The sequence below is a fragment of the Dioscorea cayenensis genome, chromosome 17 (genome assembly GCF_009730915.1).
Source record: "Dioscorea cayenensis subsp. rotundata cultivar TDr96_F1 chromosome 17, TDr96_F1_v2_PseudoChromosome.rev07_lg8_w22 25.fasta, whole genome shotgun sequence".
NCBI classification, from domain to species: Eukaryota; Viridiplantae; Streptophyta; class Magnoliopsida; order Dioscoreales; family Dioscoreaceae; genus Dioscorea; species Dioscorea cayenensis.
The window spans coordinates 20,990,114-21,008,875 of NC_052487.1; the positions used below are offsets into that span (position 1 = coordinate 20,990,114).

At 35.7% G+C, this 18,762-nt stretch overlaps 2 protein-coding genes across 2 annotated transcripts; both read left to right on the forward strand.

Annotated features, from left to right (window-relative positions):
• The first annotated feature begins 11,628 nt into the window (after positions 1-11,628).
• On the forward strand, positions 11,629-13,127 carry LOC120280791 (crocetin glucosyltransferase, chloroplastic-like). Its single transcript, XM_039287737.1, is given in 2 exon segments — positions 11,629-12,342; positions 12,344-13,127. Coding segments are annotated over 2 exon segments (1,398 nt in total). The 5' UTR covers positions 11,629-11,636; the 3' UTR covers positions 13,036-13,127.
• A 3,124-nt stretch (positions 13,128-16,251) lies between these two features.
• Positions 16,252-18,058, forward strand: LOC120280009 (cyanidin 3-O-rutinoside 5-O-glucosyltransferase-like). The gene has a single exon (XM_039286710.1). The coding sequence runs from the start codon at positions 16,372-16,374 to the stop codon at positions 17,911-17,913; it is 1,542 nt and encodes a 513-aa protein (XP_039142644.1). The 5' UTR covers positions 16,252-16,371; the 3' UTR covers positions 17,914-18,058.
• The last annotated feature ends 704 nt before the right edge of the window (positions 18,059-18,762 follow it).

Consider the following 18,762-nt stretch of genomic DNA (forward strand, 5'->3'; position numbering starts at 1 on the left):
AAACAAATGGTCAAACTAAATCTGTATGAAAATCATAGTGGTACAATTGATTTGTGGATTTGCTTGTATGTTTTTGGAAATGTTAAATGCATACATTAAGATTGTGAACCCACCACCCCTTATTAAATCCTAACCGTTAGCTATAAGGATATATATACTTATCTTATCTTTTATCATTGGTTTAAAATTATTCTTTTAAGTTAGGATCTATCACCCACACTACATAATTTCGGTAACCCACCCAACAGTATCTTTGACCTGTTATGATCAAGAGCAAGACCATAATGACCCTCAATTTTTTATTTTTTTATTTATTATTATTTTTTTTTGAGTAAAGTGAATAAACCACGAATTTATTAAGACCCTCATTTTTTTAACCTGTCAATGAGGTTCAGAAAATCTCCGTCGAAAACTCCTATGCTCATGTCTAAGATAGGTGATTTTTTCCAATAGCATGTTTATTGCCGTGGTTATTTATAAGGAAGAATTTAGAAATACGAAATTATTTGGGTTACTAGAAAATAGTGCTTAACCACGATATGAGCATAGATTTTTTCTAATAATATGTTTATTGTCATCTAAGGTGGTATTTGGTTAGATGTAGTTGAAAATACAGTAGATTTTCAATTATTGTAAATTATGGAGTTGAAAATGCAAGAGAGTCAAATCTGGTGTTTGATTGACTGTAATTGAAAATGCTGGATTTTAAAATTTTGTGTTTGTTTGGAAGGATTTGTAAATTTGGATTTTGAAACCATGTGTTTGGTTGAAAGTATTTGTAGGATATAAACACCCTTGATGAGATTACCCCCACCTTGGGTCATCATTAAATTTAATTAATTATAAATACACAATTAATTGTTATTAATAGTAACCAAAATAATTATGCATATAATTATTTAATTTAATATAAAATTATGTTTTCATTACAAATTATTGTTATTTTTAGTAATTATAAAAAATATATTACACTACTTATAATTTTTGTATTGATAAAAATATAATAGTAATCATTTATTATTAAGGTAAAATAATATCATGCCTTTATTTTTATTTTTATTTATATATATTCTTATTAGAAAGTCTCACGTGACACCATGTGCGAGACTTTATATTAAAATCCAAAGTGCAGGAGATTGAACTACGCCTGATTTGGACGTAGTTTATTAACCAATCAAATCCATGTACACTGCATTTCTAACTATTTTCAAATTCTCAAATCCAACTAAACAAACACTAGATTTTGAAGTTTTTTGTATCACATGTAGTTTTATATCCGGCCAAACAAACACACCCTAAGGTTCTTTGGTAATCTATGTTCATGTCTGTTCATTCTTCCTAGTCATTCTATTTTCTTCACTTGTATAAGTCCACTTTGATTTTGGAACATTGGAGTAAAAGTAGTGCTTAACAACATTGGAGTAATGTCTTTCTAACAGCTCCTGTAATTGGATGCTTATTCATTAATATGCTTATATGATATCAAAACACCTAATATTTTTTGAAACAATGTTGAGAGGAAGGTTGTAACTTGTTATTTAGAAAGTGGTTCATTTGCCTCCTCATACTTCAATGATGTTCACTTGTATTTAGGAAATAGTGTGTTGATAAGGGTTTTGATAGGGACATATATAAATGTACGTGCCGATCGTGTAATAAAGTATGCGTGAAAGCAAGATGTAGGTCCACAGGGAAGATTGAGAGTACTAATAATGACCATATTTCCGAAAATTAGCCTAATCAATCAAGTGATGTCTGTGAGCAAAATAAAGTAAAAGCAAAAAGTATGAAATAAAATAAAAGGGAAATCAGGGGAGGAAACAATGTCCAGGCATAGAATCCCTCTAGGGTTTGATAAAGTGCAGGAGAAAGATTGTATAGGTATGCAATCTTATTTGAACCGAGAGGTTTCCCGAATCATACTAAACCCCTCAGTAGAGGATGAAGAGTGACTAAATCGGTGCAGAGCTGTTATAGTCATCCACATAATCGCATTAATACTCTATGAAACGACACTGTGGGCTAATGAGAATCTTTTAAGTAGGGATGCGATTTCTCCTAAAATTTGCTCTATATGATTACAAAGAGCACAAAGATTACCCATTAACTCACATAGGAGAATTGAGGGAGACGGAGTCTCGGAAATACCCTATGTCTAGACTTACTCATAAATCTCTCTAATTGCGGCATGCCTATGTTAGGTGAGAATTTCTTCTCGTCACCAAGCACATCAAGTATGATCTAGGTCCTTCGCCACAATTGAAATCAAGTATTCAAATGCGCGATTAGATTCAAATAGATTAGATTGCAATAGAGAAAACAAGTAAATCATATAAATCCAACAACCAATGTCAAAAGATAAACCATAGAGTTCACTATATCCAAACATCTAACAAATTATCCCTCCATTAATGGAGGGTTATCATTTAAACAACAAGACACGATGAGAAACATTAAAAACTATAAAAACCCTAGGTGAGCTTCCGTGAACGCCACCAAGATGAGTTTGATAGCTATGATTAACTCTCCCTTTGAATGTGGTTCCAAATCTCCTCCTAGATTAGCCCCTTGAGCCTTGGAGATTCGTCTCCTTTCTCCCCTAGCTTCGCCTCCAAGAAAAGAGTATATATATATATATATAAGGAATGCCCTAAAATCCTCATCAGATCTATTTATATTCGGTTACTTACGGCCGGGCTGCTTATGAGAGTAAGGACGTGGCCGTAAGAAACTAGAGAAGATGTGTCGCAAGCCTTATAGGAACACTTATGGGCTTAAGTCTCATCCGTAAGGTCCTCTGTTTGTGTTATGGCCGTAAGCTTTACTGTGATGCACCTTTTGCTACCGCTCTTACGAGCATAACTTTTGGTCGTAAGCTCCTATAGATGGTCCTTACGGGCATTAAGTCTTGCCCGTAAGATCCTCTGATTTGGATCTGAATCCCTCCTTATGGGTATAAAAATGCCCGTAAAGCTCTCTGGAAAGTGCTTACGGTTGTAATCTAGGCCATTAGCTTCCCATAAGCCATCCAGTTTGCTTTGTCCTTGTTCAATCGATGCCGAGAGAGCTCCAATTTCTTCATTTAAGGTTTGGAATGTTTTTTTTTATTCCCTAAAAATACTAGATTTAGTATCAAATTCCAAAATATACTCCTAATACTAGCTAAATGAGTATATGAAATAATATAAAATAGATAATTATAATACACTTATTAGGTTTGTCATTCTCACTCGATATCCGTGCCTCAAAATGATTTATGAGCATTAGGTTTATTCAGTAAGATGTAAACTTCTAACACTCATATCTCATGCTGCTATTAGAATATCTTTTGTGTTTCTATTGCATATACAGAAATCTTTTCTTTTTATTTAGTTTGGGATCTGGCCATGTATTCTTGTATACTCAATGTCCTTAACTCTTTTGAGTGAAAACATTATTTATATAAATATATATAGAGGGTTTGGTGAGTGTTGGATTAGAGAAAGCTTTATACTTTTGGCTTTTCATTGCTAATGTTCTATAGTTTTAATGCTGTGGAGGACCTAGTGACCATAATTCCATCTTATTCTTTAGATACTACTACACCTTAGTATTTGGAGCTCTGATTAGTTCTCTTATATTAGTCTTTTGATGTGATTTCTTTTGATTGTGATTTGATTGCATGCGTTGAAAATATGGCCATACATCACTAATTTTAATGGCAGTTTGCAAATAGATTTAATCGTTTGGAATGCTTAATTAATTAAAAAGGACAAACTAAAATTGAATGAAAATCATTGTGTTAATTGATTTTTTTGGAAAAGGGAGACTATAGAGAAACACCTAAAAGTGAGTTTCACAGTACCTTTTTCGTTTTGAAAGAATAAAAGGAGCAACAATAATTGGCTGTGAAAAAACACAATAACAATTACAAAGTAATCACACAAAACGCATTGTAATTTTAAAATAAAAATTTTATTCAAAAATAGAATAAAAACCACATGAACGTTATCTGATCCCAATGCAAGACTCCACCATGCACCAATCAATAATGTGTACAACAACCACATACGTTCACAGGCATATCATGCTAAACATGAACAACTACAACAAAAAAAAAACACCAGACAATAGAGGCTGAGATTTTAGCAGTAAAAGACAACCTTTTTGACCTCATAACCAATCTCGATTGTTTAGAAAATACTTTTAATATCTTATAAAAGCTAAGCAAAAATTAAATAAGCTAAATCAAACAATGGATGCTTTTCTGGTCATCGAGTTAGATCAAACTTGTCATAGCAAAATATAATCCAAAACACATTTTGTTCAAAGGCCTTTAGTAAAAAAAAAAACTATTCGTTAAAATAAGATCTCCTCATAAAATTCTCAATCATACCCACTAAAAATCGGCCAAATAAGACTAGAAATGATGCTCTGATTGCTAAGTTGATCAGGCTGATTATAGAATATAATCTCTCAAAAACTCACCATTTTTTTCCCTCAAAGTGGCTTCCAAAAATGGTAACACGACCTAGAAAAATTGTTGAAAAAAAAATTATTAAAACCCTTATTAGTTAATATAAAATATGCTTAAAAAAATTTGGGCTTTCTCCACATACGAATGGAATCATGCTCAACAGATTGGTGGATTTGTATGTATATTCTTTGAGAATGTTAAATGTGCAAAAATGATTAAACAAACGATCTTTTATCCTCTATATTATTTTATATAAAAATCTATTCCAATAATATTTACTACCTTACACTAGGAGAGTGGTATTTTATTTCTCTTTCAATTGGAAGGTTTAGGGTTAGACTTTTCTTCCAACACAAGGGTTTGTCGGCTTGTCCACATTTTTTTTTAAAAAAGATTTCAATAGTTAGAATATAAGATTGAATTTGAGATTAATAAGTGTTATATGAAAATTTAAAATTAATAAATAAAATTTCTATTTTTGTTTAGAAGATGAATTAAATTGTGATTTTGTATGTTGTTTTTTAAAACTAAACAAACAAAATGGGAAAAAATATATGAGAATGATAATATGAAAATATTGGATTCTCTTTTGCCTCACCTCTGGTGAGAGTTTTTGTTCTTTCTCCTCTATCTGTTCTGTGTGTGTTCGCTTTGTTTCATTTCAATAAATTTGTGGTTTATCCACTTTTATAAAAATATATATATATATATATTGGATTCCATATATAAAAAATAATTGAGTTTTTAAAACTTAGAGTTTGAGACAGAATATTTATAATATTGTTCATGATAAAATAATCTCTAAGTATTAGAAGATAAGCCCAATATATGAGTTAATCATTAGCTGGGCTCCCGAACAAACTTAATTTGGTCACAAGTCCAAATTCAGTTTGAGCTCACCGTCAAACTTGTGCAAGCACGAGCTTAGTTCTTTAAAATTTTTATAAAACCTTAATTTAAATTTTTTGTTTGGTTAAGGATAGCAAACTGTTTTTAGCCCCATAGGATTGAAGCAGAAGTTTTTTTTTTTTTTTGAATAAAATGAATAAACAATAAATTTATTGGAAAAACCGGAACAACAAATAAGAAACACCGAACAAACAACACAAGTAAACTAACAACAAAAAAGAAAATCAAAACCAAAACCAAAACCAAAACCAGAAACAACAAAGACAAACGGGTTAAAAGGAGTGCAACACCAGCGGTGTGACAATTCTAGAACTACAACAGACAAAAATAAAAAAAACACTGACGAAAGTATATGGATGAAGACCCCCAGCCAGCGAATGAGATGACGAAGTTCACCAAGAGGTAACAAAGGTCAGCTCAATAGAACAAAGGCCAGCTCAGTTGAAGAGACATTTTACAACTATATATTTTTTAAAACTTAATTATTTCAATATATAAAACTTTTTCATGCTTAAAATTTAAAATTATATTTATAAAAATAAACAATATTTACCATTTACAAAATAAATTTTAAGTCTAAAAATGTTTAATTTTATTTACATTAATTACATTAAATTTTGCTCCAACAAAAAGTGTCTGTCCAAAATATTATGTTTATAAAAAGATGGGTTGATAAAAGTGGATAAACCACAAAATTTTATTAGAAAAGGAAAAAAACAAAGAGAGAACAACAACGCAAAGGAAGAAAGACAAACAAGTAAAAACTAAAATCAGGAGCAAGGAATTCCCAATAGAAAAAGAGAAAACAAAATGAACAGCAAGGAGATGATATCTGAAAGTATCAACAATCCTCTTCCATTACTTCAGCAAAAGGTGTGTCTCACATGGTGTGGGTGCTACAGATGTCTGCTCTACTTTCAGGCGCGGAAGTGGAATTCAGAAAGTGTAGGGAGCGCTTGATGCAATGAAATAATTTCATAAAAATATAATTTCTTTAAAACATAAATAAATAATAATTATTTTAATAAAGAATTAAAAAATTTAGCGAGTATTTTAAAATACCGTGTGATCACCTACAAGTGAACTATTTTTATTTTATTTTTATTAATTTTTAATGAATTAAGATATATCAAGCAATGTTCTAATCCACAGTGAGTTTTTGAAAAAGAGTGGATAAAACCATCGATTTATTGAAGGAAAAGATAAAAAGTACAAATAGGTAAGTCCTCTCACCGAGTGAGGAACATAGTACGACTAAAAAAAGCAGGGAAGCGTAAAGTAAATAAGAGTCTAGCGGTAGGAAGATATCGTCCCAAGCATCTCGAGCCCTGTCTAGAAATGTAGAAGGAGAACTACTCTCGGGTTGCATTGTGGTCGGAGCCGCTAGTAGGATTAGAGGTTCTAGCGCTATAGAAGTTGAGTGCTTGATTTTCTGTGATGCTTCATTGAGATATTGTTGATACCTATCAGCAGCTGTAGAGAGGCAAGAGAGAAGCATATTAGCAGTTGTATAAATAATATTGAGATGCGAAGATGCAGTCAAATGAAATATGCGATTGTTTTTTCGAGCTAAACGTTCCACAATATTGCACGGGAAGTGTGATCCCAGAGGATTCTGTGTTGAGGGGCTAAGGATGGTATCCAATTGGTCCACAGTAAGGGAATTGTCTGTGGAAGAGAGTGTAATTCTAAAATTTGAGAAAAAAATGCCCAGATGCGTTTGGAGAAAACACAGTCGATGAAAAGATGTTGAAGATTCTCAGAGGCACTGTGGCAAAGGACACAGGTATCAGTGGAGTTTTGAAAGTTGTAACCTTTCTTGAAAAGATTTGCTAGAGTGAGGATTTTGTCCTCCCTAGCAAGCCAGCAGAAAAGAGTGATTTTGCTAGGGCAACGATTTTTCCAAAAAAGGGGGTAAAGCGAGCTGCGTATTCCACCATCAATGAGAAAATTATAAAAGGATTTGACTGTGAAGTTGCCACTTTTTTCAAGGGTCCAAGTGTGGATGTCATCATGAATATGAGAACAGTCAGGGATGATTTCAAGAAGAGCAGTTAACATATCAGGGGTGGAAGTGGGGAATAGAAGCTCGGGATTGTTTAGGAACTGGGAGAATTGCCTGATGGTAATCCAAGGGACAATACAATCATGTAAGAGATCGGGCCAACAATCTTTAAGTAGGATTCCAGCGTGCCTACGATCAGACCAAAGTGAAGTGTTAGAACCACTTCTGATAGTTTTCATGATACACGACCGGAATGGGGGTAAAGTGGAGGTCACTCCTGCCCAAAAAAAGATTTATTTCTGGGAGGAATGTGGGAAAGAATTCCATTAGTGTCATTTATAGAATAATTAGCATGGACAATTTTGGCCCAACAGCTGTTTGGGTTGTAGGATAATTTCCACCACCACTTTCCTAGTAAAGCGTTGTTGAAGGTCTGAAGGTTAAGGATTCCCCAGCCTCCCATTTCCCGCGGTCTGGTGATTCTGTTCCAGGCAATCAATCTGACTCCTTTGGGTCCCAGATCAGGGCCTTTCCAAAGAAAATCTCTCCGAATTTTGTCAATTTCTTTAATAACCCAAGCGGGTAGCTTGAAGACCGACATCCAATAAACAGGAACAGTGGATAGGACAAAGTTAATGAGCGTTAAGCGTCCACCAAGTGATAAGTAATTTGCTTTCCAAGAAGTAAGTCTAGAGCGAACCATGTCAATGAGTTTTGCCCAGTCATTTCGTTTGGCTCTACGACCAGAAAGAGAAACTCCTAAGTAGGTAATTGGGAGACAACTTCGGGAGCAACTTAGGATTCTAGCTGAGGAGTGATGAGGTTGGAAGCCGTAGTTAGAGGAGTACAGGCAGCTTTTCGAATAATTAATGGTTAAGCCAGATGACCCCTCATAAAGGTACAGGATTAGTTTGATGATTTGAAGATCTTCTTGTCCTCCAGTGGAAAAAATAAGAAGGTCGTCAGCATATTGGAAGTGACAAGTGTTGTCGATATGATTCAAGGAGACACCCACCAAGAATTTAGATTTAAGAGCGTGGAAGAACATGGCGCTCAAAACGTCAGCGGCAAGGGCGAAGAGCAATGGGGAAAGAGGATCGCCTTGCCTCAGGCCTCTTTTACACCGGATGTAGCCCTGAGTCATTCCATTGATAATAAATTGGGCCTTGGAAGTACTAAGAATGGAGTGAACCCAGGAGATCCATTTAGGTCCAAAGCCTCTAGCTGCAAGGATTTCGAGCAGAAAATTCCAGTCAAGAGAGTCAAAAGCTTTTGCGAAATCCACTTTAAAGATGTAACCAAGACGTTTTCGTTTTTGTAAATTGAAAATGATTTCTTGTGCACCGACTATATTGTCCGCAATGCATCTGCCTTTGATAAATCCGGATTGTGATTCATCAACTAGCAAACTAATAACAACACTGAGGCGATTGGCAAGGATTTTGGAAATAATTTTACATGTGGAATTGATAAGGCTGATGGGACGAAAGTCCGTCACATCACCTGGCGTGTTATTTTTTGCAATAAGAGCAATATGTATCCAGTTGATACGTTCGAGGTTGATGGTGCCTTTGAAAAAATCCTCGCAGAGTTTAACAAGAGTGTCTTGGAGAATGGTCCAATGTTTTTGAAAGAAGAAAATAGGGAAGCCATCCGGACCGGGAGCTTTGTCAGGGTTAAGTCCAAAAACAACTTGTTTGATTTCATCGGTAGTGAAAGGAAGTTCAAGCTGAGAGAGATCAATTCTTTCCTTATATTCAAAAAGAAAATGCCAGTCCAGGAGGAATCTATTTGGCAAAGAAGTACCAAAGACAGATCGGTAGTGATCAGTGAAGATTCTACCAATTTGAAAATTTCCGTCAATCCAATTGCCATTTTGAAGAATACGAGGTATGTGATTTTTATTTCTTCTGCCATTTGCGACTTGGTGAAAGAATTTAGTGTTAGAGTCCCCTTCTCTAAGCCAAGTAATCCTAGAACGTTGTTTCTAGTAAATTTCTTCCTGGTTTAAAATGTTGTATAGTTCAGAGCGGATTTGGGAAAGTCGGTTGAATTCTTCCTCAGAGAGAGGTCTAATTTCACCAATGATGTCAATGGAGTGTAATTCGTCTAGGAGACTGCTTTTGAGGATCTTAGAAGCGCAAAAATTGTTCTTGGACCAAGTGCGGAGGTTGGATTTCAAATGAGCGAGTTTTTTGGAAAAGATAAACGCTCCACAACCAACAGGGTTTGGTTCAGACCACCATTCTTGAATAAGATTGATGATGTGGGGGTTGGAATACCAAAATTTCTCAAATTTGAAGGTTCGGGATATCTTAAGGTGTAATCCAAAATCTAGACAGATAGGGGAATGATCCGAACCAAATATGGGAAGATCAAATTGAGATGTTCGGGGGTATAAGGAGGTCCAATCATGAGAATAAAGGAAACGATCGAGTTGAACCCAGATAGGGTTAGATTGTCCATTAGACCAGGTAAATTTTCTCCCATTAATGGGAGGGTCGATAAGATCAAGTTCTCTTAGGATGTTCTGGGATATGGTGATATCTCTAGGATTAGAGATACCGTTATTTTTGTCGTCTAAGGAAAAAACCGTGTTGAAATTGCCACAAATAACCCAGGGGGTTGAAATGAGGTTTTTTAGGATTTGGAGCTCATTCCAAAATTCGGGCCTGATGAGTCTGGAGTTTGGTCCATAGACACTGGTGCAAGTCCAAGTGGAGTTATCGAAATGATTAGTAAATTTGACGGAGATGGTAAAGGATCCCTTATAAATTAAATTACCAATAAGTTGTGAACTGTCCCAAGCGAGAATAATACCTCCAGCTGTACCTTGGGACGGTAAGTATTCAAAAGAGTTAATGCGTTTGCCTCCAATTAATCTCCAGAGAGAATTATGGATGTTTTGAAGTTTAGATTCTTGGAGGCAAATAATATCAGCTTTGCAATTTAAAACAACTTCTTTGACTAAGTGGCGTTTAGAGGGTCTGCCTAGACCTCTAACATTCCAGCATAAAATTTTCATAAGGAACAGATATGGTCTAGGAATTAGATCTCCGGGGAGATCCAATGATTGGAGGAAAATTGGAATTTCTTACAGCTTCAAGGGATCTGATTTTATCTAGACATTTTGATTTATGAGAGGGAGATCCTAGGAATTTAATGCCACAAGAATTACTGTATTTAAGAATTTGTGCATCAGACCAAGAAGAAAATACTGAATTATTAAGAGAGGGCTTACCTTCACGTGGATCTTCAAGGATTTTTTTCTTTGAAGATCGGGGAGGATGAGGTACGAACCCAGCTTCTTCATTCCAGCGTCCAGAGGGTTTTTTTGGTTCTGTCACTTCTTCTGAGCTGTTTAGGGTCTTTAAGAAGTTGTTTCGGAATGTCCTCCAAGGTACATGATTTACCTTGCTCAGGTGCATTTGGAGGTGGATCATGGTCATCCTGATCAAGGCAATCCTCATCGGGAAGAAAATCCTCATCATTCAAGTCATTATCAAGAATGTTCTCATCTTCACCCCAGTCTAGGAGCTCTTCATTAGAGGGGACCTCAAGAGGAGTATTTTGAGGTAAAGGATCTTGATCATAAAATTTTTCAGAATTAATGATTGGAACCAGAGTCCAGCCTCCAAAAATGAAAATCCATTTGTACCCATCAGGGATAGGTATGACTGGGGGAAGTGATTGCAGGTGAGTGGAAAAATTTTCCTGCAAAATAGGTTCAAAAGAAGTCTCCAGTCCATGATCTAAAATTGAAAGTGAAGAGTGATCATCACGAGGCAAAGGAGACTTGGAATGTGAGGGAGGGATTAAATCTGTTTGTTGTATATCTTATATATCTAGTTTTAAAAAATATGGATAAATTATATTTATTAAAAGAATACAACAAAACACAACTCAAAAGGAGCCTAGAAAAGAAAGAGAGAGTACAAGAGAAACAAAATAAAGGCCCATAAAGTGAAGAGAACTAAACCACCAAAATGGTCCCAAAATAGAAACTAAACAACAAAAATTCTAATGTTTAAATATTTTTTTATATAAGTAAATTGAGATATTGATTTTGTCGCTAAAATGTGCTCGCTTATCCATTTCGGGCCTTAAAAACACCAAATGACAAACAACAACAAGATACCAGAAACCACATTCCACAAAACTGTAGATATCAACATGCGTCATCGCCAACGTCACTCTTCAATCTTATATCTACCACCCCGTATGGACCGAATCATTCATTCATCTTCAATCTCAAGATCATCAACAATGGCTGACAACCCCCAACCCCACTTCTTATTCATCACGTACCCCTTGCAAAGCCATATCAACCCAGCCCTCCACCTTGCCAAGCACCTCGCAACCACCACCGGTGCCACCGTCACCTTCTCCACCACCATCTTCGCCCACCGCCGCATGTTCTCCTCCACCCCCAACTCCGACAAAGGCTTCAATGATGGCCTCATCACCTACCTCCCCTTCTCTGATGGCTTCGACAAAGAGGGTTACAAACGTGCCACCATGGATCTTAAAGAGTACTTCTCACTCTTCAGATCAAATAGTAAACGCAACGTTTCTATCCTCTTGAACGACCTCGCCACCTGTGGCCGGCCGGTGACGTGCGTAGTTTATACTATCTTGTTATCTTGGGTGGTGGACATCGCTGGTGAGCAAGGCATTTCTTCAGTCCTCTATTGGATACAAGCTGCCTCCGTGTTCGCCATCTACTACCACTTCTTTCATGGCTTTGAGAGTCTCATCAAAGCTCACGCTGATGATCCTTCATTCCCTGTCTGTTTTCCGGGATTGCTGCCACTCCAAATAAAAGACTTGCCATCGTTTCTCACAGTCAGGGAAACCGATGGCCTCAACGCCGACATTCTAGACTCGTTAAGGGAGTTGTTTAGGATCTTGGATAGGGAACAAGAGAAGATGAAGTCTATGGGTGTTGATAAACACCTTTCAGAAATGGGAAACTGATGCCTTAGCTTCAGTCAGCAATGAGGTTGAAGCCATACCTGTTGGACACTTGCCGAAAGAGTACACCAACTCAGTTGCTGGATATCTTTTCAGGGAGGATGAGAAGAAGTACATGAAGTGGTTGGACACAAAAGAGGAGGGATCAGTGGTGTATATATCATTCGGAAGTGTCTCAGTGATGAAGAAGGAGCAGATGCAGGAGATTGTGAAAGCATTGAAGGAGAGTAAGAGGCCATATCTATGGGTTGTGAGGAAGGATAACAGAGAGGAAGAACTACTGGAGATTGAAGAAGGAGAGGATGGGATGGTGGTGGAGTGGTGCTCACAAGTGAAAGTGTTGGCGCACAGGGCGGTTGGTTGCTTTGTGACACACTGTGGGTGGAACTCAACGTTGGAGAGCTTGGTGTGTGGCGTGCCGATGGTGGGCGTGCCACACTGGACGGATCAAGCCATGAATGCGAAGTTGGTTGAGAGTTTATGGGGTTGTGGTGTGAGGAGCGAGGTTGATGGTGTTATCAAAGGAGAAGAGCTTGTGAGAGGTTTGGAGTTAGTCATGGGTGAAGGAGAGAAGAGTGTCGACATTAGAAGAAAGGCTAAGATGCAGAAAGACAAGGCTATAGAGGCTGTCGGTGAAGGTGGATCATCTCATCTTAATCTCATGGCTCTCGTTGGAATGTTTACTGGATAGTTAGTATTGTACATTTTATGATAAGTAATGTGTAACGTGTTTGGATCGTGATCAATCCATTTGATGGCTTAGTGCATTGCAGTTAGAATTTAGTTTAGTTTATGTGTCAGGTTGCAAATAAATTTGAGTGTTTGGAATGCTTAATTAACTAAAACAAAAGGGCAAACTAAAATTGTCTTTAAATTGATTTGTAGATTTGCGTGTTCCAATTGGAAATCTTAGTGTTTAAAATCAATCTTGTTTTGTGCTTTAATTATATTATTTTAAGTTATATATATAATTAAATCGTAGTGGATTGCAAATTAATTTTTTTTCTTTTCAATAAATATATATATATATATATATATGCATATGAATTATAAACATAGTATAATAAACAAACCAAGAACCTTTTAAACCAAACAAATTAACAAAACATATAAGGATAACAGAGAGAAATAACTAGTTGAGAAATAAGAAGAAGAAGGAGAGGGTGTTCACAAGTGCGAGTGTTGGGGCACAGAGCTGTTGGATGTTTTGTGACACACTGTAGATGGAATTCAACGGTAGAGAAATTGGCGTGCGGTGTCCCAAAAGTGTGCATGTTGCTGTGGATAATCAAGGGATGAATACGAAGTTGGTGTAAAGTTTGTGGGGTTGTGGAGTGAGAATTGAGGTTAATGGTGATGGTGGTTGTTAAAGGAGAAGATTACAATCACAAAACAGAGTAGAAGACATGTTCAATCTCTGATTCAAAACTTGTTATTATATTTGTTAACTGAATTCTCAAATCCATTTTACAGATATATGTAATGTTAGTCATACCTTTTGATTGCATCTTTTACTAAAGGATGCATATATGAAACAATACAACTTTTAAACAACACATATAAGTAACTAACTCCAATTGTCATAAGTTCAAACACCCTTTTCAATGTTTATTTTCCACATTGACTGCTATATAGATCAATTTTTTGATTTGTATATATGTTGTTTGTGAATGTTAAAACAAATGATCTTTTGTCCTCTATATCATTTTATATAAAAAATCACTCCAATAATACTTACTATTGTAAATATTTTACAATAGGAAAGTGGTAGTTTGCTTCTCTTTCAATTGGAAGGTTAATTTTGAGTTGGACATTTTTCCAACACAAGGGTTTGTCGGCTTGTCCATATTTTTTTAAAAATTTTAATAATTAGAATGTAAAATTGGAGATTGAATTAGAGAATAATAAGTGTTATTTGAAAATTTAAAATTAATAAATAGAAATTCTATTTTTATTTAGAAGACGAATTAAATTGAGATTTTTTATGTTGTTTTTAAAACTAAAAAAATAAAATAGAAATAAGATATATGAGGCTTTTTTTTTAAAATATTGCTTTTTTTTTAAATTAATTACTAAAATAGGTATTTTTAGAATTATTTACCAAATTAGGCATTTTTATTTTTTTAATATTAAATTTTAAAAATTTTTTAATAGCTGTGGGTTCCACTGGTTTTTTAATATTAAAATTTTTTATTTTTTAAAAATCGACAGGTCCCACTAGTTTTTTAATATTAAAATTTATTTTTTTTAAAAAGCGAGATGGGTTCACTTAGTTTTTTTAAATTAAAAAAATAATTTTCTGTCTAAAAGCCTTGTCGTTTCAGTAAAAATTTTTTCTGTTAGTTTTATTAAAACTCTACTTTCACTAATCTATGAGATAAAAAAATTATGGGTAATATTAGGTTAAAAAAATTTAAAAAGATAAAAAAATTGTTGTGGTTAAAAATTTTTTTATATACATAAAAAAATTAAAAATTATCTCAAAATACATAAAAATTAGAATTATCATCGATATGAAGATGTAATTGTTAGGGGTAGGTGGAGAGTATTGGGGGTTGATGAGGATGAATTATTGGTGGAGTATTAAATTCTAGCGTCGGCGTGCGGTTTGTTAAGTGGGTCTTGAGCACTGGCGATGAGTAATGCTCGTCCCACGATAATCTCCGATACTTCGTGCTATTCAATATTGAGATCTGTGACTACAGTAGTGGAGATAATTTGATGTCATGTATATAAAGAGTTTTAACCCTGCATTTTTTATCTTTTCAATTTGTAACCTGGACATTGCATCTAGATTGTAGCTGGGAAAGTGGGAGAGTAAAAGCAGTTGTAAAAAGTTTGATGAAAGTGATAAGGGTTTGTAAGTACTTTTGTAATGAAAAGCTAATAGGACGATCTCGGGTTTTAAAAGAATGGGGAATATTAAAAAGCTAGTGGGACCGATTTCACAAAAATAAAAAAATTTTAATATAAGCAGGGTGAGCTATCAGAATTTAGGAAATGTATTAAAAAAATAAAAATGCTAATTTGATAAATAATCTAAAAATCTTTTTCAATGATTAATTTAAAAAGCAATATTTTAAAAAAAAAGCGGATATATGAGAATGATAATATGAAATTATTTGAATTCATACATAAAATTTAGAGTTTCAGACAGAATATTTATAATATTGTTCATGATAAAATAATCTCTAGTATTAGAAGGTAAGCCCAATGCATGAGTTAATCAATAGCTGAGCTCCCTAACAAACTCAATTTGGACACAAGTCCAAATTCAATTTGAGCTCACCGTCAAACTTCTACAAGCATGAGCTTAGTTTCTATGGTGGTGGCCCTGGTGGGTGAGCTCACAACACAACAAAACACAACAAAAACCCATAAAAAAAAAAAAGTGGAAAAAGAAAAATTGTACACTTTATTTGGTTGAGGATACGTGCCAAACTGCTTTTAGCCGCATAGTCGCATAGAATTGAAGAGGCACTTTAGACTTTACAACTATTTTATAAAACCTTAATTATTTCAATAAAAATTTTTCATAATTAAAAGTTAAAATTTAATTTATATCAATATACAATATTTACCATTTACAAAATAATTTATAGTAAAAAAAAATTTAATTTTATTACTATTAATTACATTAAATTATGTTTCGATAGAAAGTTTTTTTAGAATATATTATTTTTGAAAAAGATTTGGCAAGCGAACAGTTTCATAAATATATAATTTTATTAAAACATAAATAAAAATATTATTTTAATAAAAATTTAAAGTTTTAGTGTTCACTAGGAATGAATTTTTTTTTTATCTTTTTACAAATTAAGATAATTATTTTATGATTAAAGTAAGAAAATTATGTACCGAATGACATTTTGACCTATTAACATTAAATTTTATACATGTGTTTATATATATATATATTTTTTAAATCACAACTCAAACAAAATTATAACACAAAATGATGTTTCCATAAATAAACTAAAAACACACACACACACGTGACAAACAGCAACAAGAAACCAGAAACCACATGCCACAAACTGTAGATATATACATGCGTCATCGCCAACGTCACTCTTCAATCTTAGTCACTCGAGCTTGGTCAGTATATATCTACCACCCGATGGACCAAATCATTCATTCATCTTCAATCTCAAGCTCAGTAACAATGGCTGACAACCCTCAACCCCACTTCTTATTCATCACGTACCCCATGCAAAGCCATATCAACCCCGCCCTCCACCTTGCCAAGCACCTCGCAACCACCACCGGTGCCACCGTCACCTTCTCCACCACCATCTTCGCCCACCGCCGCATGTTCTCCTCCACCACCAACTCCGACAAAGGCTTCATTGATGGCCTCATCACCTACCTCCCCTTCTCCGATGGCTTCGATGAAGAGGGTTACAAACGTGCCACCATGGATCCGAAGGAGTACTTCTCACTCTTCAGAACAAATAGTAAACGCAACGTTTCTATCCTCTTGAACGACCTCGCCACCAGTGGCCGGCCGGTGAAGTGCATAGTCTATACCCTCTTGTTAGACTGGGTGGTGGACATCGCCGGTGAGCATGGCATCCCTTCAGTTCTCTATTGGATACAAGCTGCCACTGTGTTTGGCACCTACTATCACTTCTTTCATGGCTTTGAGTGTCTAATCAAAGCTCACGCTGATGATCCTTCGTTCCCCGTCTGTTTTCCGGGATTGCCACCGCTCCAAATCAGAGACTTGCCATCGTTTCTCACTGACACAGAAGCCGATGGCATCTACGCCACCATTCTAGACTCGTTCAGAGAGTTGTTTAAGATTTTAGATGGGAAACAAGAGAAGAAGATGAAGAAGCCCAAGGTGTTGATAAACACCTTCCAAGAATGGGAAACTGTTGCTTTAGCTTCATTCAGCAATGAGGTTGAAGCCATACCTGTTGGACACTTGCCAAAAGAGTACACCAACTCTGTTGTTGGATGTCTTTTCAGGGAGGATGAAAAGAAGTACATGGAATGGTTGGACACAAAAGAGGAGGGATCAGTGGTGTATATATCATTCGGAAGTGTCTCAATGATGAAGAAGGAGCAGATGGAGGAGATTGTGAAAGCATTGAAGCAGAGCAAGAGGCCATATCTATGGGTTGTGAGAAAGGATAACAGAGAGGAAGAATTACTTGAGATTGAAGAAGGAGAGGATGGGATGGTGGTGGAGTGGTGCTCACAAGTGAGAGTGTTGGCGCACAGGGCGGTTGGTTGCTTTGTGACGCACTGTGGGTGGAACTCAACGTTGGAGAGCTTGGTGTGTGGCGTGCCGATGGTGGGCGTGCCACACTGGACGGATCAAGCCATGAATGCGAAGTTGGTTGAGAGTTTTTGGGGTTGTGGAGTGAGGAGTGAGGTTGATGGTGTTATTAAAGGAGAAGAGCTTGTGAAATGTTTGGAGATGGTCATGGGTGAAGGAGGGAAGAGTGTGGACATTAGAAGAAGGGCTAAGATGCAGAAAGATAAGGCTTTAGAGGCTGTGGGTGAAGCTGGATCATCTCATCTTAATCTCATGGCTCTTGTTAGAATGTTCACTGAATAATTGCTGTAGGGAATCATACATATATATATATATATATATTATGATAAGTAGTGTGGGATGTGCTTGGATTGTGATTTGATTTCATGTACGTATACATATACATTTGATTGCTTAGTGGAGTGCAGTTAAAATTTGGTTAGTTTTAGTATCCGTTTGCAAATAAATTTGAGTGTTTGGAATGCTTAGTTAATTTTTTTTTTAATGAATAAAAGTGGATAAACCACCAATTTATTAAAAAAGAAGGGAACAGAGGAGTATAACTGAAGATGTCGAGAACAAGAAAAGTCTAAAAGAAAATAACATACTGAATTCCTCACCAGGGAGGAAAATAGTGAGCAAAAGCAAAACAGGAAGAAAGAGAAAATGAGATAAGATGGGACGGCGAAGTCAACCGTCTGGAGACACAGGCCTGCCCAGCAACAAGGATAGGAGGACTACTCTTAATCAGCAGTGTGCACCGAATCGTCGATGAAATCAGTGGGTCTAGTGCCCAGGAAGTTGAGGGAGCGCTTGATCCTCTGTGTGGCCTCAGTGGTATCCTGATGAAGGTTCTCTAAATCTGTTGAAAACCAAGAAAGCAGCATATTAGCGGACTTGTATAAAATTGAAATAATAGGTAGGCAAGTAAGGTTAAAAATGCGATTGTTTCGTTCAAGCCAAATATTCCAGATTATGGCTCTAGAACAGAGGTCCCCCAGGTTCCGATGAGAGGAAGTTAATGAGGGGATCAAAATGGTCCAAATATTAGATACTGAGGATGGGGAAAACTCAATATCAAGGTTTTGTCTAAAGAAGGACCAAATACGCTCCGCATATTTGCAATCAAGAAAAAGATGTTCCACTGTTTCC

Bases quoted from the DNA above. Each gene is read 5' to 3' on its own strand.
- LOC120280009 (XM_039286710.1), top strand. From the start codon at position 16,372: ATGCCACAAACTGTAGATATATACATGCGTCATCGCCAACGTCACTCT.